At 34.1% G+C, this 25,568-nt stretch overlaps 3 protein-coding genes across 3 annotated transcripts; 2 read left to right on the top strand and 1 right to left on the bottom strand.

The window, feature by feature from the left end:
* The first annotated feature begins 753 nt into the window (after positions 1–753).
* On the top strand, positions 754–1,062 carry LOC120283511. Its single transcript, XM_039290207.1, has one exon. The coding sequence runs from the start codon at positions 754–756 to the stop codon at positions 1,060–1,062; it is 309 nt and encodes a 102-aa protein (XP_039146141.1).
* Positions 1,063–4,058: 2,996 nt separating this feature from the next.
* On the top strand, positions 4,059–7,099 carry LOC120283349 (protein THYLAKOID FORMATION1, chloroplastic). The gene is made up of 5 exons (XM_039290007.1): positions 4,059–4,324; positions 4,719–4,995; positions 5,289–5,505; positions 5,886–6,001; positions 6,672–7,099. The coding sequence occupies exons 1-5, from the start codon at positions 4,156–4,158 to the stop codon at positions 6,763–6,765; spliced, it is 873 nt and encodes a 290-aa protein (XP_039145941.1). The 5' UTR covers positions 4,059–4,155; the 3' UTR covers positions 6,766–7,099.
* A 5,588-nt stretch (positions 7,100–12,687) lies between these two features.
* Positions 12,688–20,945, bottom strand: LOC120249963 (diacylglycerol kinase 5-like). The gene is made up of 13 exons (XM_039258679.1): positions 20,810–20,945; positions 19,995–20,209; positions 19,789–19,911; positions 19,392–19,520; positions 18,502–18,587; positions 17,737–17,860; positions 16,919–16,967; positions 16,606–16,688; positions 15,423–15,490; positions 14,003–14,077; positions 13,792–13,879; positions 13,583–13,699; positions 12,688–13,208 (listed from the first exon to the last, which is right to left on the bottom strand). The coding sequence occupies exons 2-13, from the start codon at positions 20,193–20,195 to the stop codon at positions 12,885–12,887; spliced, it is 1,467 nt and encodes a 488-aa protein (XP_039114613.1). The 5' UTR covers positions 20,196–20,209; positions 20,810–20,945; the 3' UTR covers positions 12,688–12,884.
* Between the last annotated feature and the right edge of the window lie 4,623 nt (positions 20,946–25,568).

Raw genomic sequence — 25,568 nt, 5'->3', positions numbered from 1 at the left:
ATGCACACTTGGTTCTCTCAAATTTAAGTATTCTTAAAAACATCTTTTTCTCTGACATAAAAATAGCTGAGGTTGACAAAAATGACTATTAGCTTTTAATTGAAAATATATAATATTAAATAGGAATGTAAAATATTAAATAGAAAAAATAAATATTAAATAAAAAAGTAATATATTAAATGAAAACTTATATGATTATAAGAAAACACGTAATGTTAAATAAAAACTATAATTGTTAAGCGGGAAGTTAATGTTCTAAAATAGAATAAACTGATGGAATGAGCTGCAGTGACAAAAAAAAATATATACTGAAAAAATGAGCTTATTTGAGAAATTCAAATGTGGAAGTGTTTCGGAAGCTTTGAAATTTTTAGAAGGTTAAAAGTAATTTTTACTATTTTATATGCCATAAAAATTAGAAAATTTAATATGAAAACCGTCAAAGACTTAAAACAGGCTCACTGATTTAGTATGGTACAGCCCATTGATTAGTTTTTGTTCAAAAGAAAAAAAACCAAATAAAAGAGTCTTGTGTCAAATAAAAACAGCTCTCTTTCTTGGAAAGCTCATCAAATGCCCAAAACCAACAGCAAAACTCAATGTGTGCACCAAGTTTGAAGTTTCCTCTTCTCCTTCTTTCTCTCCATACTTCAAATTTTATTATATAATATTGATATATATGTTTAACTCTTGGATTACCATTTTTATAAACCCAAAGGAAGGTTCAGAAAAGAAGAGAGAAACAGAGAAGGTATGGCTTCAGTGAGGAAAGTTTCATGGATGGTTGCAGCAAGTGTGGGAGCAGTAGAGACTCTCAAGGATCAAACAGGGCTTTGTAGATGGAACTATGCACTCAGATCTCTTCATCATCATGCAAAGTACCAGCTTTCTTCTTCCTCTCTTACCTTGAGAATTCCTTCTTCTTCTTCTTCTTCTTCTTCTTCTGTTATTGATGGAAGTGGAAGTGGAGGAGTTGTGGTGGTTGGAAATGAAGGGAAAGCTTTGAAATTTGAGAAAACACTTGAAAAAGTTATGTATTTGAGCTGTTGGGGACCCAATTAGTTTTTCAAGGCTTTTTTTTTTCTCTATTTTTTCTTTTAAGTTTTTCCCCATTTATAAGAGATGATGACAAATCTGTTAAGTTTGAGGAAATACTTGCAAAACATTATGTGTTTGAGATGTTGTGGATTCAATTCAATTAGACCTTAAAGCTTTTTGTTTTTCTTGTTTCTTTTTCTCTGTTTCTGATTAATTTCTGTTGTTAAGTTAGAGCAAATACTTTTTATATATATAGAGATCATGTACTTCTTCAAAGCTTGTTTTCCTCTGTTTTTTTTTCACAAGTTCTTTGTTCATTTTAACAAAGGAAAAAACTTAAAAATGAAGAGAATATTTATTAATTTTGTTACCCAATCAACATAGAAAAGTTGAAGAAACAGCAGAAACAAAATTACATAGATAAAAAAAAAAAAAAATGTTTGAACTCAATTAGGACCCCAGAGGATCAAATGCATGGCATTCTCAACTCTTCTTGCTCTCTTCTCCTCTGCAGCAATATCTTTCCTATTTCTGGCCACTGACTTCACCGGAGAATGTGTACTTTTTTTACTCACATCACTTGCTACATTCATTATCAAACTCTTCTTCTGCAACAACTTCAAAGTCTCTTCCCATCTGCATTCTTGTCCATTGCACATGTTTGTGTATAGACTTTGAACATGTCACCTACACAAATGTGCACTTTTTCTGTGTGTGTGAGATGGTTTTGGTGACTTTGGTATAAATAAAGAAGAGAGGACATGGTGATTGGTGGTGCACATTGAAAATAAAACCATGTCTGGTTAACTGGAGATGGTTCTTTCTGGACAATATGTTTTTGTCCACTGTTAACAAAACCAGCTGCTGTGAAACCAGCAAACATGAGCGCCTTGGTCTTTGAAAATTTATAAAAATAATTAATATAATATTAAGAAAAATTAAACAAATTTTGGTTATTTTTCATTTAATGAATGAAATGAGTGTGTTGTTGATAGTGGACAAACCACATTGCTCCACATGTCCTTTGTGTTGAACTATATAATATAATTATAACTCAATGCTAATCCTGTTTGGTTTAGTGTAACTGAAAAATATTATATTTATTTTTTATTTATTTGATTTGATGTAATTTTAAGCTATAGTTACCATATACAGAATGGTGAGATTATCCTAATTATCTATTATTATTAATTATATAATACATTTCATCAAAATTAATTTAACTAAAATTAATTAAGTAAATTAATATATTACTTAGTATTTCTTTAATTTTATTAGTTGAAAAAAATTATAATTAAATTTTAAAAAACTTACTCTATTAATTATTTTTATATTATTTCAATTATAAAAATATTTTATGATAGTAATAATTAATTATATGAATATTTACATTATAAAAATATAATATTAATTAATTTTTAAAAACAATATAATATTTTCAATTAAAAAATATTTTTGTCTTAAAAATATCTAAATATATAAATATTACTTTATAAAAATATTTAATATTTTTTAATTTTATTACATTAAAAATATTTTTATAATTAAATTTAAAAACAATTTACTTTATTAAATAATTGTATAATTAAATATGAGATGAATATGAAGGTGAGTGGATATCACTTACATTACTGCATTTCAACTCACTGCAAATTTTGCTGTGAGTTAAAATAATGCAAAAGTACACTAAACTGTAAAATGTTTTACATGCAAAACCATTTTACAGCAAACCAAACAACATTTTATATGTAAGATTATTTACATTACAGCTACTTACAGGTAATTAAATAGCCCCTATTTAAAATGATGAAACATTCTAGTATGGAATTAGGCGTGCAGTGCAATGGCCTAATGCTGAATTGGTTTTTTCGTGCAAGTTCAATGGCTTCACTAAAAGTAATTGAGTACACTAACTCAAGGAAGACAATTCTTTACCTAACACGTTAGGTAAAAAGTTGTGTTAGAGTATCACCTAAGAGAAAAGTGAATGAGAGGGAAAAATGAATATTGGTTAAATCAAAATTTTTCTTTCACATGAAAATGATTGAACAACTACAACTTGAAAGAGAAGATGACGAAGTATTGTAACCCTAAAACATCACAACTTTATATATATATATATATATATATATGCAATCAAAGGCTCCATCCAACTATCATAAGAAGCCTTTTGGATGGGAATAAACGGATATAACCTAGCTAATGAAAGATTAGAATAGGCTTGCAACTAAACTATAAAATGTTATCACTTTTCGTGTGATGATATGAAAAGTCATGCATGTTTATAAAATGTTCTCACTTTCGGTTAGATGATGTGAAAAGTCATGCAAGTTTAATTTATTTACAAATTCAAAAATTATGAGAATTTAGGTTCGGATGTATTAAGCTTAAGCTCTAACACATCGTGCAATGAGTGTTTCAGTCCATATAAAACTCATCAAGGACATGCCTTTAACGAAATTTGATATGTAGAAAACTCTAGGTGTTAATAATAATAGGCTAACAAACTATTGGCTCACCTAAAACTAATTGATAAACCACTTTTCCACTGTACTTTAAAAATATAAGTATTTGATAAATTTATTTATTTTATATTTTATATTTTAGTTATTACTTTTAATTTTTAATTTAGATATTTTAATTATTATATTGAATTTTGTAAAACTATATAGAAATATCATATATAAATTTTCATCACCTTAAATTTTTTTTTTTAATTTCTATAAATTTCTTTCTATGATATATATATATATATTTCCTGATTTTTTGCCATTTGACTGAAAGAGTAAATTCGTTTGACTTTTCAAAGATAATGCCACGTGTCATTATTCTAATGGATATCTACCGAGTCCATGCTCCACCTCTTCTTGACAGCTATCTTTCTCACGCACTCGTTTCATTGGGCCATGCCTCATCAACACCCAATCCGAAACTCGAGTCGTTTTCTGAGTTTAGTTTTAGCGTGACACTAGAATTCCATTCCAGTGACATCGGATAAGCCTTTGCTTTGTGGATCACTCCACTCGTCTTGCTTCGTTGCCATGGAGTCTCTCGGTTTCTAAAAAATTTCTCCATTGAAACCCTAACCCTAATTGCTTCTCGTGGATCCCAGCTCCGATGGCGTCCATCGCGTCCCTGTCCTTTGCCCCGTTGCCTCACGCTTCGGAGCGGAGAGTTTGGGTCTTCGCTTCCCCATCTTACGTCTTCCCCGCCTTCTCTGGCGTTCGGCTCAGGGCCCCCAGTTTGAGCTCTCGGATTTCTGTTCGATGCGCTGCTGCTCCTTCTGGTGAGTGTTTCTGATTTTCTTTGCTTATTTTGGATGAATTTTTCATGGATTGTCTGATGGGTTTGCTGAATTTCCTTTTATTGTTTTAAAAAACGTAAATTTATGAATTTTGTGACAATCAATCCGATCTTTTCATGGGTATTCCTTCTTTGTGATTGATGTATTTTGAGTGCATTTAGTGCCTTATCTTTCATTCTTTGTAAATTGTTAATTGCTTCTGTGATTTGGGATGAGTAATTGTGAAAGTTCTCGGCTTTCGGTCTTCAAATGTCATAAATATTTTGGTTCACAATGAGTGACATTGTTTAGATTAAATGAGAATTGCAAGAAGATGGTTGATAAATGTGCTTAATTTTTTATTTTGATTATCTTCTTATGTGATGTATTTTGTCAGAAACTCATGTGCCTCCGACCGTTTCGGAGACCAAGCTGCATTTCCTCAAGACATATAAGCGGCCAATTCCAAGCGTTTACAACACTGTTTTGCAAGAGCTCCTTGTTCAGCAACATCTGATGAGGTACAAGAAAACATATCAATATGATGCGGTCTTTGCTCTTGGTTTTGTCACCGTTTATGAGCAGTTAATGGAAGGGTATCCAAGCAATGAGGATCGAGAAGCTATTTTCAGAGCCTATATTGAGGCATTAAAAGAGGATCCAGAACAATACAGGTAGATTAGTTAATAGTTAGTAGACTATGATATGATCCTTTTGATATAAGAATTTTTTATATTCGTGCATTCATTTTTAGAAAACATAGGATGGAATATTGCTTTTTTCCTCACTGAACAAGTTCTTGCTTCAGTGTATCTCTATGTTTAAACATTTTTTTTTGTCTCTGTTTGACATTATTTCCTGAAAACAAGTTCATTCTATTAAGACCCAACTTGTGAATATATTAAATGATCATCTTTTTGCTTACCGGTATCTCAACGTATTGACTTGTTGATATGTTGCAATACAGAAAAGATGCACTAAAAATGGAAGAGTGGGCATGCGCTCAAACTAGTGCTACATTAGTTGACTTCAGCTCGAGGGAAGGAGAAGTTGAGAGCATCTTGAAGAATATTGCTGAACGAGCTGTGGGTAAGGGGAGCTTCAGCTATAGCCGATTCTTTGCAATTGGGTTATTTCGTCTGCTTGAGCTTGCAAATGCAACGGATCCAACTGTCTTGGAGAAGGTTGTCCTTATAACTTTTTGTTATGTATAGATTTTCTCTATAAATTTTCTGTGTCTGCTTTAAGTTTTTTATATGTTGGATTTTTGTGGATTGTTGTGGACCTAAGAGTATTTACGCCAGCTAGTTCCAAACATATAAAATTAACTTTATAGTCAAAATTAATTCAAATTCTCAACTGGGGGGAATTTTTTATATAATACAGTTCCATTATGCATATTCTTGTATGCATTTATAACTTGTGATTTTCTTGTATATGAGATCCTTATAATAATGTTTGATAGTTAAAAAACTGATGTGATTTTTTTTTTTTAATAATTTCTGTTACCATATTTTTATATGCCATTTTTGTGAGTGACTCATGCCCTGTTGCTATTCAACAGCTTTGTTCTGCCTTGAACATAAATAAACCAAGTGTGGATAGGGACCTCGATGTATATCGCAACCTTCTTTCCAAGTTGGTCCAGGCAAAGGAGCTGCTAAAGGAGTATGTGGATAGGTAAGGATCTATCCATAAGAAATGTTTTTGCATCTTATTATATGTTGTTATGTTTTAATTAACATTTGCTAGTTTGTTCCTTGATTGTATACACAATGTTTATTTCATGAGGCAAACTACATAAAGTCTTGAATTGAACGAAGATGGGTTAGTTTGTCCACACTACTGTGACCATGATAGACTGATAACATAAAGATTTTGTTTGTATATACACACACTAACACAATGTTGTAAGTGCAGCATTAGTTCATGAACTAAGCAGTGAGCACCTTTGGTTTATATCCTAACCTAAAAGGAAATGGTGAAGGGAGGGACTAAAGTTACCCTCTTTTTTTATTAATTCAAACAGCATTTGTTCATGAACTAAGCAGGAAGCATCTTAGGTTTATATCCTAAACCAAAAAAAACAAAAGCAAAAGAGGGACTATGACTATAGTCACCACTTTTTTATTAGTTCAAAGACTATGTGCAGGCCCTTTTTAGTTCAGGTACCAAGATTGTTTAATTCATGTATCAGTGCTGTGATTGTAGCTATATAGAAACACACTTTCTGATAGTAATTAAAAGCATATTTTGAATGCACAATTCTAACATGTTAGAAGTTCACTTGATTGGATTGTTACTTTTATGGTTATGATTTTGATCAATTTCTATAAATATTTTTTCACAGAGAGAAGAAGAAAAGGGGAGAAAGGTCAGATTCGAAGGCAAATGAAACTATTAAAAAGTGTTTAGGGGAAGACCAATATGCACGTCAGGTCTAACATATTGATCCCCACTCCATGCACACAAGGTTCTCATTCATGCAGTTTTCACCACCATTTGTTTATTCACGTCTTTGTTTCCATCTAGGCCTAATTTGAGCTTGAAAGTGTACGTGTTAGTTTGAAACATGGCGATCCTCTTGTAAATCATGTATGTGTTTCTCTTGTTTCACATGTAATTTCCTTTTCTTGCTTTTATTTTGTTTTATTTTATTTTATTTTATTTTATTTTATTTTTTAGTATGTATTTTAGGTGTACCCGATAACAATGAGGAAGATACATTGAGATCAAATCATTTCTACAATATAAGCAATGTTTCTGATTTGTCCATCATCTTCTGCATTTATATTACATAAATGTGGTAATTTTAATTGGTAATTATTGATGTTTGGCTATGATCAGGATTTTCAGTGTCTCTCTGAAAATGTGGCTGTGATTTGATTCCATTTTGTTGTTGTTATGAATACTATAAAATATAGTGGATGTCTACGGTAGCAAATGATGAACTGTAGCATTTGATGATATAGTAGCCATATGTTACTGTAGCAGCCGCTAGTACTATTACTATATCACTTACTCATGTATTTTGGACCATTGGATTGAATTAATCCTAGTCATTCATTCATCTCTTAAATGCCTGTTGTAAATGAAATATAGAAGAATTGTAAATGAGATACTGAAGAAAAGACAGAAGAAGAGGTGATGTATAATTCATGGTGTTCGGTATTCATTCTTCCTTTTTATTCTTATATTATATAATTTTTATAATTACAGTATAATCATGAAAATCTATATATATATATTTATATTGAGGATGAATTATTAGTTGTATAGTTCTGATTTTTTTTTTTCTTTATAATGTTTTAGCTGCAATTTTACTTCTATAAGAAACCGGGTGTGCCACTAGTTGGTCCATTGTTATCTTTAAAAACAAGAAGTCAGCTTATAAACATAATGTAATACTAACTATAATGCATGCTCTCGCTCAGCGACGTCTGGGGCTGGTAGTAGTCCTCCGTCTCCTTGTTCCCCGGAACGGATGGTGGTCGACTCTACTCCGGTTCCACCCGTCAACGATCAGAGAATGGATGATATTGCCGTTGATCCTGTCCACCCTATTCATCCTCCGGAGACGGACTTCGGTCCGTGGCTTTTGGTTTCCCGGCGGCGTGGCGGTGTACGAGGACGCGGTGGAGGCTCCCGGGTCCCACGCGTGTTCCCAAACACCGCAACCGACCCATGTCCCGATGTTGGCAATTCTCGAAGCGCTGTCTCCCGCAGTATCCGGGGAGGGGGGGTAGGGGTGGCTTCGGGAGTAGACGCTCTCCTATTCCCCATAATGCGTTTCCATCTCTACCGGATACTGAACAGTTGCCTACATAGGACCAATCCAATCTTAGCTTATTTGATACGTTCGCCCATTCCAATAACCCACAGGATTCGTCTCCTTCCCGAGGCGCTGAGCTGTTCTCTCCTTCAAATTTATTGAAAAACCCCTCCTCTCACGTCCCCCAAGAATTGCCGCCCATCCCATACACTAGTAACATCTTGGCTCTGCAGCCATCTTCACCCATGAACTCCTCTTTAACCTTGCCGCCCACATTACCCAATAACTCCTCTTTAACCTTGCCGCCCACATAACCCATTAAATCCCCTTTAACCTTGCCGCCCACTTTATCCAATAACTCCACTTTAACCCCACCGCCAATTCCACTTATTCAATCCACAATTTCACTGCCTCCTACTGCCTTTTCCCGATCTAAATCCCCTCCACCTGTCCTTCGGTCTTCCATCTTGCCTTCCATCCCGCCCTCTCTTCACACTGTTCCCCCTCCGTCTCACTCCATGATCGTGAGCAAAGTCACTGATGCTCTAAATGTGGGTGACATGGAAGAGGACTCTAGTGAGGATGATGACTATTCGGATGACGAAGACGATGATGAAGAGATGACAGGAGATGATGGGCCTGATGACAATATGACTCTCAATCAATATCAAGAAGAAGCTAGAAGAGAATCACTAGTTAGAAAAAGCTCTCACACTATCGATCCCTCCCAAAAGAAGGGGAGAATGGAATCGGTTGATCCCGGTGTCGGTTCAAGCCTCTCATATCATATGGACTAATCCATCTTCCTTCAGGGAGTCTCTTGTCCTCTCTTTTTATTGTTGGACCATGATTTACGCTAATATCGTTTGTTGGAATTGCAGGGGTATTTCGGCCCGGGACACCTCTTCCCGTATTCTTCGTCTCATTCGCGTTCATAAGCCTCTTCTGGTTTACCTCGTTGAAACCAGAGCCAACTCTGATAGAATCGACCAAGATCCCTAGAAACTGGGACTGGGCGGCCATCTTGGCGAACGGATATTCTGGTGGAATTCTGGTCCTTTGGAACAAATCTATCGGTCATGTTACTCCTGTAGCTGTTTCTAGAAGGGCTCTGCATATTATTACCATTAACCCCACTAATAGCTTTCATGTTTATGTGGTTTACAATTCCTCTCGTTTTCGCAAGCAGTGTGTCCTTTGGCATGAGCTTTCCAAAATTACCCCTTTGCAGCTTCCCTGGCTTATTTTGGGAGATTTCAACTCCATTCTCCACAGAAATGAGCACAGGGGCGGTTCTTATGCTTATTATGATCGCAAAGCTCGGTTTTTTTTTTTCGGATTTTGTTGAAAATAATAACTTAATCGATCTCAACAGTATTGGCCCCCCGTTCACTTGGTGCAATAATCAATCTGGTATAGCCTGTAGGTGGGCTAGACTGGATCGATGTCATGTTAACTTACAGTGGACCAATATTTTTCATACTAATAATCTTAAGCATCTTAACCGTGCGTTTTCTGACCACTCTCCTCTTTTTCTCTCTTCTTCCTCCCGTTTTTGTTCTAAGAAAAGCTTGTTTAGGTTTGAGAATTTCTGGTTAGATTATACGGGGTGCCACGATGCGGTTCATGATGCCTGGTATCATAACCCTCACGGTAACCCTATGCACTCTTTTACTCACCTCCTTCCTCGCACCCGTTTTAAACTCACGCATTGGCGTCGGCTCGGTGTCAATAAGCTTGAGTCTTGCTTATTGGATACTGAAGCTAATATTTGTGGCCTAGAGTCTTCTGATCTATCTCCCAATTCCCAATCCCTACTTTTGGACCAATATGCTAAACTTGCTGCTCTTCAGTGTTAGTCTAGCAACAAATGGGCTCAACGGGCCCATTTAGATTGGGTTAAGAGTGGGGATACCAATTCTATGTTTTTTCACTCTACCACTCGTCTTCGTTCGTACTTTAATTCCATTGCTCAGGTGGCTGATCTTCATGGTAACATTCACTCTGATCAATCAAGTATTGAGCATGCTTTCCTCAACTTTTATAAAGATCTCTGGTCCTCTGGCTCTGATCGTTCCCCTGATCTCTTCTTACCTTTTTATTTTGGTATCCCAGATCCTCACCTCTATGCTTAATTTTGGCCTCGCTAGTAATTTAATTCCAGGATTCAGCTGTAACCTTTCCTATAATTTTAATCACTTAATGTATGCGGATGATCTCATTTTGATTACTTCGGCCACTCGGCGTGCAGCCCGTAACATCAACCTCTGTTTAGCCAAATATTACTACCTCACTGGGCAGCGGCCTAACTTAGTCAAGTCCCAAGTCTTTTTCCCTCACTGGTGTAATAAGTTTATTCAGAAAAGTATTTGTTCTATCCTTAATCTTACTTCAGCTTCTTACCCTTTTAAATATCTTGGCATCTTAATCTCCCCTAAGAAAACTGTTGTCGCCGCTTTTAGACCTCTGATCGACAAAATTAAGCATACATGCAATAGGTGGTCCAACTTTCATCTCTCTGTTGCAGCTAAAACAATCTTGATCAACTCCAGTTTGCTTTCTATCCCCATTTACACACTATCGGTTTATCCTATCCTTGACTCCATACTTTCCGAGATCACTAAAGTTGTTAGAAAATTCTTCTGGAACTGGTATGGCAATGGAAAGGGCATCCATAATGTGTGCTGGCAAATTGTTAATGAAGGTAAGGCTGAGGGGGGCTGGTGTTAGAAACTTATCCATTGCTAAGCACTCCCTGATGGCTAAGCATATCTTTAAGTATCTTAATACTGATGCTACCATATGGGTGGATATCTTGTTATTGAAATATGGCAAGATTAACTTATGGAAAGATCCTGCGCCGGCCAAATGCTCTTGGTTCTTCCGTGGTCTTTTTAATTATGATATGCACATTAAATCCCAGTGTAGGTTAATTAGCATCAATCCCTCCACAACTTCTTTACTTTGGGATCCTTGGTGCTTTGATGTTCCAATTGCTTTTAAACCTACTTATGTTAATGTCAATGCTATTGCGGATGGTGATTTTATATCATTTTCTAATCTTATTGTGGATGACCGCTGGAATTTTGCTAATCTCAGCATGATGTTCGGTTCTAACAATGTTTGTAATGAAGTGAATTCCTCTTCTATTGATTCTGCTTCTGCTAATTAGTGGGTATGGAATTCTTATTCGGGTGGTCATAACCTAGCAGCAACCGTGTATCATCAACTTAATTGTAAAACCTCTAGGGAGGGCTGGCTTGGCTGGAATATCGTTTGGCGTATTTACATTGCCCCATGCGTCAAACACTTCCTTTGGCTTCTTTTGCTTGGTCGTCTTTCCACTTCTGATTATCTGTACCGTTTGAATATGGGTCCTGATAGACCATGCATTTTGTGCGGTCTTACACAAGAGACGATCGATCATTTATTTTGCTTTTGTCCTAAGGTTATATCTATTTGGACATTGATCAGCAGCAAAATTGGTAAGAATATCACCTTTCTTTGCGGGTTTCAAGCAGGTTCTTGGATTACTGATGGCTATTATAATTTGCATACGATCTCTGTTATTTCTGCCACCGCTTGGTTTGTCTGGAAATCCAGATGCGATGCCATTTTCCGTAACATCAATCCTAATTCTACAGTTATTGTTTGTAGAGCCTTGGCTCATGTTCATGATTTCTTTGTTAGCCGAACGAATCTTCTTGGACAGCGGCTCATCTTGAACAATTTTTCTTGCTTGGATGGGCAATTTCTATTCATCAGCTCCTGCTTCAACCAGTGCTCCAAGGTTTGTTCCTCTGAATTCTTTAGTGTCTCTTCTAACTACGTTGTCTCCATTGCAGGTTGTTTCCCCCAGCATACTGATAACTTCATTTCTCTCAACCTGCTTGCTTTGGAGACCGCCCTTCAAGCTGCTTGGGATAATCGCATCAAAATTCAACATATATTTACTGATGATGCCTCCTTTTGTCATATTATCAAAAAGCCGGATGTTACCTTAAATTGGAGTTTCAGAGCTCATCTTTTTAATATTCAGCTGCTCTTCAATCTGCATGGTCGTCCTAATGTTCATGTCATCCCTGGTTCCTGATTAATTCCCGCTAGAACGATGGCCACTTTTGGTTTTAACGACTCTTCACTCAACCTTTTCCTCTTTGGAAGAGACCTCCCATATTGGATTATGAAATCCTTTAATGTTTCAGGTTTTATGTTCTAGTTTGTTGTTTGTCCCCAGCCCTTCTTTTGTTTGTAATTTGCTTTGTTTTTATTCCTTGTTCCCAGTCCTTTCTGTTTCTTCTTTTCTCTGTATTTAGTTTTTTCTTCTCAATAAATTAGCCCTATTTTCAGGGTTCTTTCAAAAAAAAAAAAAAAACTATAATACATTACTTTTATATCTGCATAACTTCAGCAAACAAGAAATCTGGAATTTTGAAATTTACTAAATATTATTTTGGTTACTGAAATTTTTTCCTAAAGAAAGCAAAAAACTAAACTGAACACGCTTTTACCAGAGACCACTGACTTTCATATAAAGACAGTAAACTTTTAGGAACAAAAATAAATAAATAAATAAATAAATAATTGTATTTCAAACCACAAAAAAAAAAATTAATGCATAAAATTAGCATTCCAATAAACATAGACCAGCACTGCAATCACAAATTACAAAAATAATTCACATTAGGAAGAGGCTTGCTGCAATCTTGAATTTACAGGCCTCTAACTCTGTCCGAATTCGCACATCTTCTAGCTAATGTTTTATTTGTTATGCAGCAGTCTTTTCTAAGCTTAACTCATATGAGAGAAGTCGAGATTTTCCGGGAATTTAAATGTTTCTGCTGCGCCAAACTTCCGTCTCTCTTCAGAGTCTTCAGAATCATCAGAGTCTTCATCTTCGTTGTCATTATGACCATTTGATGGAATTGAAGGATCATGGATGCTTTTAGATAAGCAGCCTTCAGTTGCCAACATGTTAACCTGACCAAGATGAGATATCTCTACGACAACAGTGTCATTGTCTGCCGGTAGAGGTTGTTTCCATGGTTCACCGTCGATTCTCATGTATGTATGATCAGCACCACCCTTGTGGAATTCAAACTTAATTCGATGAGCCTGTTTTTGACATGTAATCAAATATAATGATGAGCATTCACGCGAATTAGATTATCAAGCAGATAAGATATATAATTTGTATTAATCTAAAACCATATTTGTTGTTGTGAATCACCAAAAATAGCCTTGATGCACAATGTTGCTATGATCTTGTAGAAGATCAACAAGACATATCATGTAACACTAGTACACTCATAGTATCCTAAGCTTATTGGATAGCCAAAAAAATAACATATAAATCAACTGAAAGAATAATGAATTCAAGTTATTCAAGGCGAATAATGCATTAAAGTTTTCTAGTACTCCATGGCAGTTGATTGTTGTACGAATGGAAAATTAACAGTCCAAAATAGGATGTATAGAGATCATCTTACTTGTGCAAGACGAGTTCCGTGTCCTTTAGGAGCAAGTAAAACAAGTCCATGCCAGGCATCTCTGAAACCGACAACCTCAAGATAACCATCATCCACAAATGGTGCAGTCAAGCCCCTCTATAAAAATTTTAAAAGTCTCGTTATATTCCTTAAATACTGCATAAAATTAAAATCCGTGTGTGTGTGTGTGTGTGTGTGAGTGAGCTTACTTCTAGTTCCTTCCGTCTATTTGGAGTTCCCCAAGGATTTAATCCTCCAGAAAAGCTTGGCAAGTTAAGACACACAATTGACCTGATGCTGTTAAATAATGAAAACACAGTAATTAGGATGGAATAAAGATTTTTTCCAGCAAAAAGGAACATGTGGAATTGTGAAGACAATGCAGCAGCCATTGATTTCCATCATTTTTTTTTTTGGAACCTCTGAGGAATGTGTAGTTCTTCCCATTGCCCATGTTTTCTCATGATCTTCACCTTTGCAAGATGGGATATGTTCCTGTAAATTCAAAAGACTCAAAATAAGTAATCAAATATGATGTGACCAAGTAAATCAAGATTTCACTTGCGTGTTTTAAGTGAGTTATCATTTCTATACTTCAAATTGAGGCTAAAAGAAAGTATAGGGAGAACCCATTGGAATTATCTAACGTTTAATTTTAACATTTTGATTTGCATCAAGGGAGGATTAAAAATGCATGGGTTAGATATTATTATTGAAGATGTTGGCAGCATCTTCAAATTTCACCACAAAATTATTGGATACATCAAATGTAAGTCCATGTAACAACTTCGTGGTTCAGAACATTCATGAAATAGACAATATCAAAGTCTCAGAATACAGTTTATGCAACCATATCTGCTTGTATGCAAATATGGTCAACCGACCACACTGCACGAACTACACATGTGGACTAGATATGCAGCTAAACCAGATATCAGATTATGTGGCCTGCTCCAAAAAATCCAAACTTGTTTTAGAAGTCTATGGGCATCGATCAAATCAGAATCATCAAAATGCCCATATACAGTCAGGTTGGCATTATGCACTTCAAATATATTTCAATTTTGTCTATATATGTTAATGACTCCATCATTTCAGAAGTCTAAACAAGAGTTCTTCGAAGTGGTCAATGGTCACTGCTAGAGGTTTATAATAAACCAAAAATAACCTCTAATAGGCGCTTCTTTTATGTGCTCAGTGCTCAATACTAGTCTATAACTGTAGTCAAATTGTGAAAATACTGGATAACTTGGTGGATTTTAAAATTTATTGCCAGGGGAAGGTTTATATGTTAATCCTGCAAATACAGAAACAAGTGTTTCATGACCTTTTGCCTCTAGTTCTTTTACTTCAGATTCACTATTCATTTATATGATTGGAATTATCTATCATGTATAACTATTTTTTCATAACTTTTTAATTCAATCAGAAGATCCTAAAATATGAAACAAGGACTTCCCTGAGCAATAGGAAAAAAGCCCAATAGGTCAATGACAATTTAAATTTCTACACCTTTGTTATTAATAATATTTGCTTACCACACATAATAAATATTCCTTCCCTCTAATTGAAAGTAACTTTATTTTTGTGCTTGCAAAAGACAAACTAGTTTAGCTAATGTAACACCATCTTATTTCAAGTATATATGGTGACACGAGTCTTTTTAGTCACAATCATGACTTGTCCTCTATTCTTCATAAAAGGTAAAACAGCCAATAGAAATAAAAGTCATATAAGTTTCATATTATCTAGTAAAAACAGCACGTGAGATATCAAAGGACCTAAAAATAATTATTAATAGTTCATTTTTGCATTCTGCAAAGCAATGGGAATGGATTACCTTGAAGAAGGGTGAAAAAGAGAAGCACAAAACCATCCTTGTGTGCATCCAAGCTTAGCATAAGTACTCTGCATTAAAGAAAATGATTTAAATTTCCCATGTGGAGACTTCAATTGGCAATAACAAGGCTTTAAACTGGAGATAACAAATCCCAAACTATGGACAAGGGTCAAAGTTATGTTTGATTGTGATATGGTAATTTTCATGTATGTTTTAACAATGCCTCCCTAAAACTTTTCTTACACACAAATGCACTAGAAAATTCAATAATTTCATGCTCCCGCCAACCTCCAAGGACCCAACTGCCATCCTCACCTGTGTGTTAGATGCACCGCAAAATCTTAAGTTGTTTAAATAAGAAAGACCCATGCTTATACAATTATATCCATATTACCAAACAGAGGAACATGGGACTATTTTTAATCCAATACACCCCCTTGATATGTGCTTGTCTATTTTAGTTAGCCATGTTATAAATAAACCAAATAAACCAATTTATCAAGGTTTGATATCATGTTAAACCAAACATATATTACCTTAACTCAATTCAACCAAAAGCTTAAGCTGATGGGATGAGAAACATAGGCTCATATATTCATATTCATATTTACCAAATCAACTAATGTGGGACTATTAGTTACTCTAATACTTTTTTTTCTTCCCAAGAAATCCTTTCGAAATAGATAGATCTTAGCAAGGGAATTTTTAGCATCAACACAAGTGTGACCCTTTCTATCAATACTCAACAAGAAACAAAATTATGTAAACTATGATTCTCAGGAATTAAGTTTCCAATCCCTGAACTTTGTACTCCACAGAAGGGTATTTCCTCATTTGAAATGTCCATAATATCCTTTTGACAGCATTCTATATAATATTCACCAAATCCAATTCTTGCGACTTATATGTCAAAATTCAACTCTAAATAAAGTACAATTACATTTCTTATAACAGTATTTGAAACTAAAAACTGAATATTCACACAATGGATAATCCATTGTCACAGAGCTGCTGTGCAATAAGCAGCTTGCTTATTCTGCAACATTTTTAACTAGGTAAGAGCATAATCTGTACCATAAATATAAAGAGTGGGAATATATTAGTCTCTATTCATTTAGACAGTAAAAGGAATTAGCACAGTTGGAATTTTATGGTAAATAAACAAATATGGAATGCAGATAACCTGATTAACCAATTGGTTCTTAAACTTTTCTGGATGCAGCTTGCGCTCTGAATGAAATGCATAGGACACTTGAGCATCCATCCCTGAAATACAACAAAAATTGGAGCAAATAGTTTCCCATGTATTACCATAAACTTTGGCTATTGAATGATGGAACAAGCAAATAGAAAGCACAATTACTATCCTCATAATGAATATCACATGTCGTAAAGATAATCTTTAGCATCAAATCAATATAAAGGTATCATTTCAAAACTATGCACCTTTCTTTATGGTAAACAAGTGTATCTTCACATTCAGAGGGAAATCTTACCCATACTAAAGTAGTTCCAGAATCCACCACGATATGTGTCATAACCATCCTGAGGCCAAGTTATAAATATAAGCATTTCATAATAGATATAGGTTATCAAAAAGTAGCTCCATTACTTTCCAAACAAATTTGTCTACAAAAGCCTATTAAAACATGGTCTGGATAGTATACAATGTTATCAAAACAAATACTAAATGCTATCAAACTATAGCTCTGAGAATAATTTTCCACTTGACAAAAACTAAGCAGGTTTGATGGATTTATTTCAAAGATAATAAGTGAAAAGATCATAAAATAGCAACTGATAAATTCATGACAAATGATTGTTGAGTTGCTAGAAGTACATAGTACCTAACACACATTTTGTACTTTAAAAAAGAAAGAAAGGTACAACAATTTTAACTAACTGTGCAACATGAAAACATAAATAAAGACGTTTCAAAAAACAAATCCCTACTCATCCAGTTTCAAATGACAGCAAGTTTTTAAGTACTGTCCCAATCTTTCTACTAAATAAGATCCTTGGCAAGACGATCAACATAAGCTATATCATAGCCTTCATCCAGGTCTTTCTAGCTATTTAGAACAACACCATGAAATTCGCCAGAAGCCCATTTGATTTTCTTGGAGAATTCTATAACTTTAGGATACTGACTAATTCAGAATAATTATTAGCTACAACTATAAGACATAATTAGAAACAGATTAGCTACCTCAATGGTACTATGAGTAAAAGATTACATTGAATTCTTTTCAGAGACTTGTAACATAATAAACATTTAAGAAGAAAACATGCAATCAGTAGAAGGGGTGCTTACCATATTAAGTGAATCATCAGTTGACACACGATGAAATGCATGCAAGGAATGTGGCAATTCTAAAGGAGCAATTGGATCACATGAACCTTTTTCAGGAGCTCGCATCCTCATGATAATGTGCCAGCTGATACAAAAAGATAATTGATTTAAGAAATAGATTGGTTTCTGATAACAAACACAACAAACATTTTTGCCACATCAAACATCAGGAGAAACATATTTGTGAAGCATGATAATCTAGTCTACTTTAAAAATCTATATTCAGGATTGATGGCACAATTCCATATATACTTCACCTAATATATCACTTTTGCTTCCATCAAATTCAACAACAATACATTGATTAAAAAATGATAAAACTATACATTATATCCGAATAAAAACCCTGAGCCCCTGAAAAGCCTCCTTGGAACCATTTATAAATGCTAAGCACCAGCGCCTTAAACTTGAAGTGTATATTAAAACCACAACCACAACAACAACAATGAATCTTTTCCTTCCACGTTGTTTTGTCAAGAGCCAAAAGACTAGAACAACCAATATACATATCCTTTTGTAAATTTCTGCTAAATAGAAGTGCATATTAAATCAATCCATAAATTCTAAAACCCAATGCTAGCATGAATGAGCTAAAAGAAACCTCTAAGTAATCCTATCACAAAAACAACAAAACCCACTGGAAGGAACTTCTGCACTTTTATAAACAACATATGTGCATCCAATAATGAGAATTATCATTGCAACACTAACTTCAAATATACATACCTATCAATTTTCATCTCCCTTGCTTTCATTACTTGGTCAAGGAAAGATTTTACAGAATGACAATCTGTACCCGGGTTTTTCTTTCCCTGAAATAGAGATTGAATGTGTGATGGTAAAAAATTCTTGCCTTTCAACAAACAAGGAACTCGGATTTACAAGCTAGTTAGTTAACATTCCTCAAAACAATATTCAGGGCTCAACTTAATCTTGTCTGCATTGAATATGAACAAGAACCACAAGGCCATGTAAATTGTCATATTCTAAACAGAAAATAGTAAAAGTAGAGTATATAAGTATTGTATGACTATAATAACGAAATATTCCAATATTGCCTAGTTTCACAGAAGCAATACTCCAATAGCACCTTTTGCATATTGTATTAGGGAATTTTACAAAGCTACCAACTCCGGAGTAAGGTGGATGGCATTGTGAGTTACCTCAAGGACACAAATATAAATACTATAATATGTGTTGGGTAGAACCATAGATGATTATGACCTAAATATAAAGATAGTTATTGGAATAAGAAAGAATGCTCTAATATATCTGAAGATTCAACTTTAGATTGTGTGCCTATTTAACAATATAAGTTCTAACTAAAATAGATTTCTAAATTATTATTTAAAACAGTAAAAGAAATAAAAATGGATTTGAATTCAAATAATCTCGACCCCACTCATGCTTTACTTGATATTAATTTCAAATACAGTTGCTTGGCCAAGCTTTGTTATTTGTTCAATGTTTTACTTGAATTGCTCATGGGCAGCTTAATTGTTTGATATTTTAAGTTCACACCTAGGATTTTAAAAAATTATTCATATCCATGAGCTTAGAAAATGATGATTAAAAATAAAACAACACAATTAAAATGAATTAATTGTATGACCTACCCAACCAAATGAATAGGGAAGGTTATTTCCAGTTCCCAAAGGCACTGTAGCAATAGGAGGTGGCGCAGGTAGTTTAAGATCAGAAACTACTCCGAGCAACCAGCTTGCAGTACCATCACCACCTGCAACCTTATAAAATATTTGTATGTCAAAGAAAATAATAAGAAAAGAAGAAGAAGGAGAAGAAGAAGAAGAAGAAGAAGAAGAAGAAGAAGAAGAAGAAGAAGAAGAAGAAGAAGAAGATAGTAAAAAAATAAAATAAATAAGCAAAAGAGATTCTAAATCTTCTGCATATGTTATGGATGTTGTTCAAATCAACTGACATGGATGATGGAAAGAGAATTAGACAGGAACAACTAGCATCCTCTAAATACAATTTTTTATTATAATAACTCACTATGATTCTCAATCTCCTCTCAATCTCAGCAGCAAGGGTGTCACCCTTGGACTTAAGTGTCTCAAAATTGCAGAAAAGTCTGTGCAGAACTTTTTCAGGAGCCTCCTCACCTAAATCAATAACCTGAATCATGCATAAAACTTGTGACCCAACTCAACCTCTATAATTGACATGTAATATTCTCCTTTATGCATTGATTCAAGTACCTGTGCTTTATTGAGAAGCCCACGATATGTTATAAGTAAATCACTGCCAAGTTGACCACCACTTTTGGAATTGATGAAAACTATTACAGGACAAGTGGGTATATAATCAATGGACTCAGCTTCTAATTCTGGTGACATTATGTAACTTGGGATATAGAACTCCTCTAGGGGTGGATTCGCCATAGAAGTAGAGTCCTCCATTCATGTACCTAAATCTGAAGAAACAAAATTACAAGAACAAGGAACAACTTACATAGAGACTACTCAGCATCAACATGCAGAAACACACACAGAATATATTGCCTTAATTTTATCTTAAACTTTCCAATTAATATCAATTATCAATATAATTATCTATGAGAACTTGTTTTGACCATTGAAATATAAATTACGGCGTCTATCAAAAGAATTTTTTTAATCAAGCTGAATTTGATTTCCAGAATGGACTACAATGGCTTCAACCACCTTCACCACAACTCTTCACAAAATCGATGAATCAACCCATCAAAAAAAAAAATAAAAATCCATTTTTAGCTCTCACAAACCCTAGTTCATCCCAACCAAAAAAAAAAAAATCTGAATACGTACAGCGCGAAGTAAATTCATCCAATGTGAAATCAAAATCGATGCATCAATCCATCAAAAACTATGTCACGAATTCCATGTTCAATAACAACTGAATTAAAATAAATTAAAAAAAAACACAAATACTAAATTCCATCTTCCCTAAAACAGAATGGCAAGAAACTCCGGAGAGAACCACACATAAATCAAAGAAATTCCAATGTTCATGAGCTCAGATCCGAGAAATATACCTTCGAATTCAGAGGAAACAAGCACAACCACCGAGGAATTAGTGCGCAAATAGCACTCCCAGGGATCGATTTATCCAGCGAAGAGACGAGAGCATCTCTCGGATCTCTTCAAACGTTGAAAGAGCGGAACAGCCAATGAATTCATTTTGTTGGAGTTTATACTCATACCCCCTTGCAAAAACTAGAAATTACATATATATATATATAGTTATAAACATTCTGTTTCTTATGTGGTAAGAATTTTTTAAAATTTTACAAGGTTACATATGAAAATTTCCAATAGTTTTGGGGTAGGGGCAGGATCCAATGCAAGATTGCCACGTGGGTTTTGTTAGTTAATGATTTGAATATATCACTCTCTTCTTTTTCAAGTGACAGTTATTTATATATTATTTTTAAATGTCCTCAAATTTTCCAAATGTTGACTTTGTTTTGAACTCCTCAATTTTTTTTAAATATCCATTTAAATTTTATTTTCTTGAAAACTCTCATCAGTGGTCCCTCATGATATGACATTTCAATTATATTATCTTTTTTATGCATTGTCCTTAAGTTCATTTTACTGCAACAAATAATTGAATAATAACATATTTTACTATAATGTGATAAGGGATAAGTTGAAAGTTAGACTTTCTCTCATGTGGTGTTTGTTTCAAGAGATTTAGACTTGCTTTTTTAAATTCAGGTGTTTTGTTTTAAGATATTTCATTCTTCATACACTTTTGAAATTCCATCAATAAGGGACTTTGGTTTACAGTCAAAATGACCGTAAAACCAAATCCAAAGGCTTTTGTTTTCATTGAAATCCCGCACATGATGAACACATGAGGGATTCATCACCTCGTCAGTAAAGGTGAGTATAGCTCACCAGTTTGGAGTTACAGCAGCTTCGTTGGAGTTGAAGCTCCTTAACACCAACGCCGACACAACTTCTCATCACTAGGGGTGGCAAAATATGTACTGACACGATTACACGACATGACACGACACGGTTTATAACGTGTATGGGTTTAGTATAAATGGGTTCGTGATGTAAACGGGTCAACAAAATTAAGGCACGTTTAAATTAAATGGTTTCGTGTCGTATTCGTGTCAACCCGTGTAAGACACGATTAACACGAATATATGGGTAAAAAGTAATTATAGCCCATATATATATATATATATATATTTGATTTTAGATACTTATGTATGTTGGACTTAAGTATCTAAGTATTGATATATGTTTGTTGGATTTTAACTACTATATTTTGGATTTAATTCAAGTTTGTTGTCATAAATTTTGTGTAAAAGCGGGTTAAATGAGTTGTGTTGTGTTACAACCCAATTACAGATTAAGCGGGTTAAACGGGCGGGTCAACTCATGTCACACACTTTATATATGGGTCGTGTATGTGTTTTAAAAACCAGACACGATTAATAATAGTATCTGGTCTGGGTTTAGCATTTGGGTGTTATATTTCTATCTTGACATGACATGATTAGACCCATTTACACAAATTGCCACCCCTACTCATCATAGACACCGGAGCAACTCTCTTCAAGTTGCAGCTCCTCAGCTCAGACTCCAGTACAGCTCCATCCTAGGTGAAACTCCTCAACCAGGACGTTGGCGCTGCTTCGTCAACGTTTTTTCTTCTCCAAAATCCAACCTCGCACCGGATTTAATTGTTGTTTGTAGTTGTGGTTTCGAGAGGAACTAAAGTCGGCTCTAGTGATTTGTCCATATTATCCTTTAATAAAAAGAGATTAATGAGCACATAACCAGCTCTTTTTTGCTTATTGAAAGCATGAGCTTATATGCAGAGGTTGAGTTTGGTGGAGTTCACATGTATAGTTTTCTCATAATTAAAGGTAAATATGTAATTTGAAAATAATAATAAATAGGTTACAATTAAAAAATTATGAATATTTTTTTAAAAAATAATTTGCACTAGAAAGTTGGTATTTCAATTTCTATCCTATCACAAAAGTTAGAGGAAAATATTTAAATTGTTGAGTGCCTCATCTACCTCATTTATTTTGAAGTCTAAGCAAAGTTTAAGAACCAATTATGAGCTTACTGGTTAACTAATACCCTAGTCAATGATAATAACTCACAGCTATTCCAATATATATATATATATGATTTTTTCTTTTATGTGAGAGTAATGTTATATTTATTCAATATGCTTCTCCAATATATTGCTTTCCTATGTTATGAATTTTCTCCGCACAGTCATTTAAAAGTAATGCTAATTTACTCAATAATCAATATGCTCCGCCTCCATTGTTTTTTTTTTTTCTTTTTCTTTTTTCTTTTTTACTAATAGGTGACAAGCACCCCCACTTGAAAGATTATAAAAAAAATAGATAAATACGGGGATGCACCAATTACAATGGTTTACAGACTTCCTAGGAAAATCCCCCTCCTCTACAATCCTGGAGAGATGAACCAATGTTTCTCTCACAAGAGACCCACACCCAGGCCTGTAAAGAGTACATGAACAGTACAAAAACAATACTACCTGGGAGAGGATTCGAACCTTTGCCATCTCTTTTGTATTCTTATGTCATATCATTGGGCTATCCAATGGTTGGCATAAAGTAGTAATAGACCTCTGTTGTTACTTGTTGCAACCGCCCTTTTCAAAGATATTCTTTATATTTTTCTCATATTATATATATTTTGTCTTTCAATTAATTTGTTTATTTGATATGGGTTAGATTCATTAAATCTAAATCTAGAAATCAAACTCCACAAATTCCCAATAATTAGTTTCAAATTTGGACAAAATTCTAATAACAGAAACATATGTTTCTTGGATCAATATACAAACATCAGAAAGAGAACACAAAGTTACATGGGTTAACATTAGATACTTAAAAACTGTTAATATACATTAAAAAAAAAGTTAGTGTCATGTATGTTTCCTTTATTACCAACTTGCCATTAATTTCTGATAGCCTTAATCTATGGAAAAGAAAAAGGGTGGTGGTACTGGATGTCACGCCCCAGACCTGGCTAAACTGAACCCGACGCACCGACAAGCCATAGTCCCACAAGGCCTGAACCCAATGGACCTGTAAGGGCTCAGGACCTATCTCAGAGCAGAAATCTAACCACTACCAGGAAACATAAAAAAAAACCTGGCTCAGAAATACAACACAGTCTTAAAGATAGAGGAATCTGAAGTACAAATACAGATTTTCAAATAGTCCAAACATAATGACAAAAACAAAGTACAGGTGATGACGTCTTGCTAGGGATATCACTGATCTACTACTCCTGATTTGAAAAAGATTTAAGAACAACTACATGAGCTCACTAGCCCAGTAAGTAATCAACTAAGAAAACAAAATACGAATAAGAGTTCCAATCAACTGATACAGATCAAATAGGGAGTATAATATTCTAATAAAAGAATATTTTAGAATAAGTCATTTGCCAAAATTATAACGTCTAGAGATACGGAAATAATAAAGAACTTTTAATGCAAATTTAAAATTTTATCTCAATATTCACTATAGATAACATAAGTCATTTATTTATTCTCAGTGACCCGAACCAGAAATCAGAGACCATTTTTTACCCTCGGTAACCTGAGACTAAATATCAAATGGATGTTATTATTTCACAAACGTATCGGTGCGAAACTGTAGTTTCTATTTTTTCCAGAAACTTTTGTCGATAAGGTCAGTGTTTAACCCCCACTAACAGGGTTGCGCATAGTTCATTTGAAGATCCAAACATTCTGATACAAAGATATTTGCATAATACCAAGTTTAGAAATTCTCAAATTTCCCCAAATTCACATATACTCATAAATATTAATAAATTTCGAGATCCTACTTTAGAGAAAATAAATAATCAGAAATTGATTGAATAGTTGGATAAAATAAATATCAATCACTCTCCCAATATAAAATAAGAACTAAAACAAGTATATAAATGAATAAATAACTAATAGAATTAATTACCCAAAACAAAGTTATCAAAAGGCAAATTCACATTTATATATAAACTAGTAATTAAACAGAGAAATAATTAAAAGGTTAACATAAAAATATTTTCTGAAAATTCTGAAAATAAGGACATAAATGATAATAAAATATTATATAGAAAATAACGGTAGATTACTTACCTTGAAATTCTCCCAAACCTAACACTCCTGCCTAGAGGTTAGGTTCACCCTTCTAGGAGAGGTCCTATAATAAATAATAAAAATTAACCATTTAACCCCAAATTTCAGGGTGTGTTTGGTTAGTAAGTGAATGACAGAAGTGATAAAAGTCTGAATACACCACTTCGGTGGAAGTGTGGAATTCAGCTGGAGGTCTCTACTTCCATGTGTTTGGTAGAGGGGGAAATTGTCACATTAGTAATCACTTTATGTGTTTTGATGATGGAAGTGAAAAGCTAGAAAAAGTGACTTTCCATAGTTCCTTGTGTTTGGTAACACCGAAGTGGGATTATGATCACCACTTCGGGTATGCGGTGAGGTTACCTCATCTGTGTATATTAGAGAGTTTATTAATCCCATTTAAAATGTAATGTTCTTTACTAAGATATTTTAATCTTAATTATATAATTATAAAACATTTCATTTTTATAATGGCAAATGAAACTTAAAAATCTGCAGTTACATTTTAAATTAACTTTTAAATGGTTTATTAAACAAATAAAAAATAATATAAATTTTAAGTACATTTGGTTAATCTTAATTTTGCAAGTTTTAATTTGCAAGTTTAAATTGAAAGTATTGTTCAGCGCTCTTAG

This window comes from Dioscorea cayenensis, chromosome 19 (assembly GCF_009730915.1).
Source record: "Dioscorea cayenensis subsp. rotundata cultivar TDr96_F1 chromosome 19, TDr96_F1_v2_PseudoChromosome.rev07_lg8_w22 25.fasta, whole genome shotgun sequence".
Lineage (NCBI taxonomy): Eukaryota > Viridiplantae > Streptophyta > Magnoliopsida > Dioscoreales > Dioscoreaceae > Dioscorea > Dioscorea cayenensis.
This window is presented reverse-complemented; position numbering and strand designations above follow the sequence as displayed.

Excerpts from the sequence above, each read along its gene's own strand:
- LOC120283511 (XM_039290207.1), top strand. The coding sequence starts at position 754 with ATGGCTTCAGTGAGGAAAGTTTCATGGATGGTTGCAGCAAGTGTGGGA.
- LOC120283349 (XM_039290007.1), top strand. The coding sequence starts at position 4,156 with ATGGCGTCCATCGCGTCCCTGTCCTTTGCCCCGTTGCCTCACGCTTCG. Across the intron at positions 4,996-5,288 it reads GAGGATCCAGAACAATACAG|AAAAGATGCACTAAAAATGG; the intron begins GTAGATTAGTTA and ends GTTGCAATACAG. Across the intron at positions 5,506-5,885 it reads ATCCAACTGTCTTGGAGAAG|CTTTGTTCTGCCTTGAACAT; the intron begins GTTGTCCTTATA and ends GCTATTCAACAG.
- LOC120249963 (XM_039258679.1), bottom strand. The coding sequence starts at position 20,195 with ATGGAGGACTCTACTTCTATGGCGAATCCACCCCTAGAGGAGTTCTAT. Across the intron at positions 16,689-16,918 it reads CTGGAACTACTTTAGTATGG|GGATGGATGCTCAAGTGTCC; the intron begins GTAAGATTTCCC and ends GTTGTATTTCAG. Across the intron at positions 13,880-14,002 it reads GAACTACACATTCCTCAGAG|CATCAGGTCAATTGTGTGTC; the intron begins GTTCCAAAAAAA and ends ATTATTTAACAG.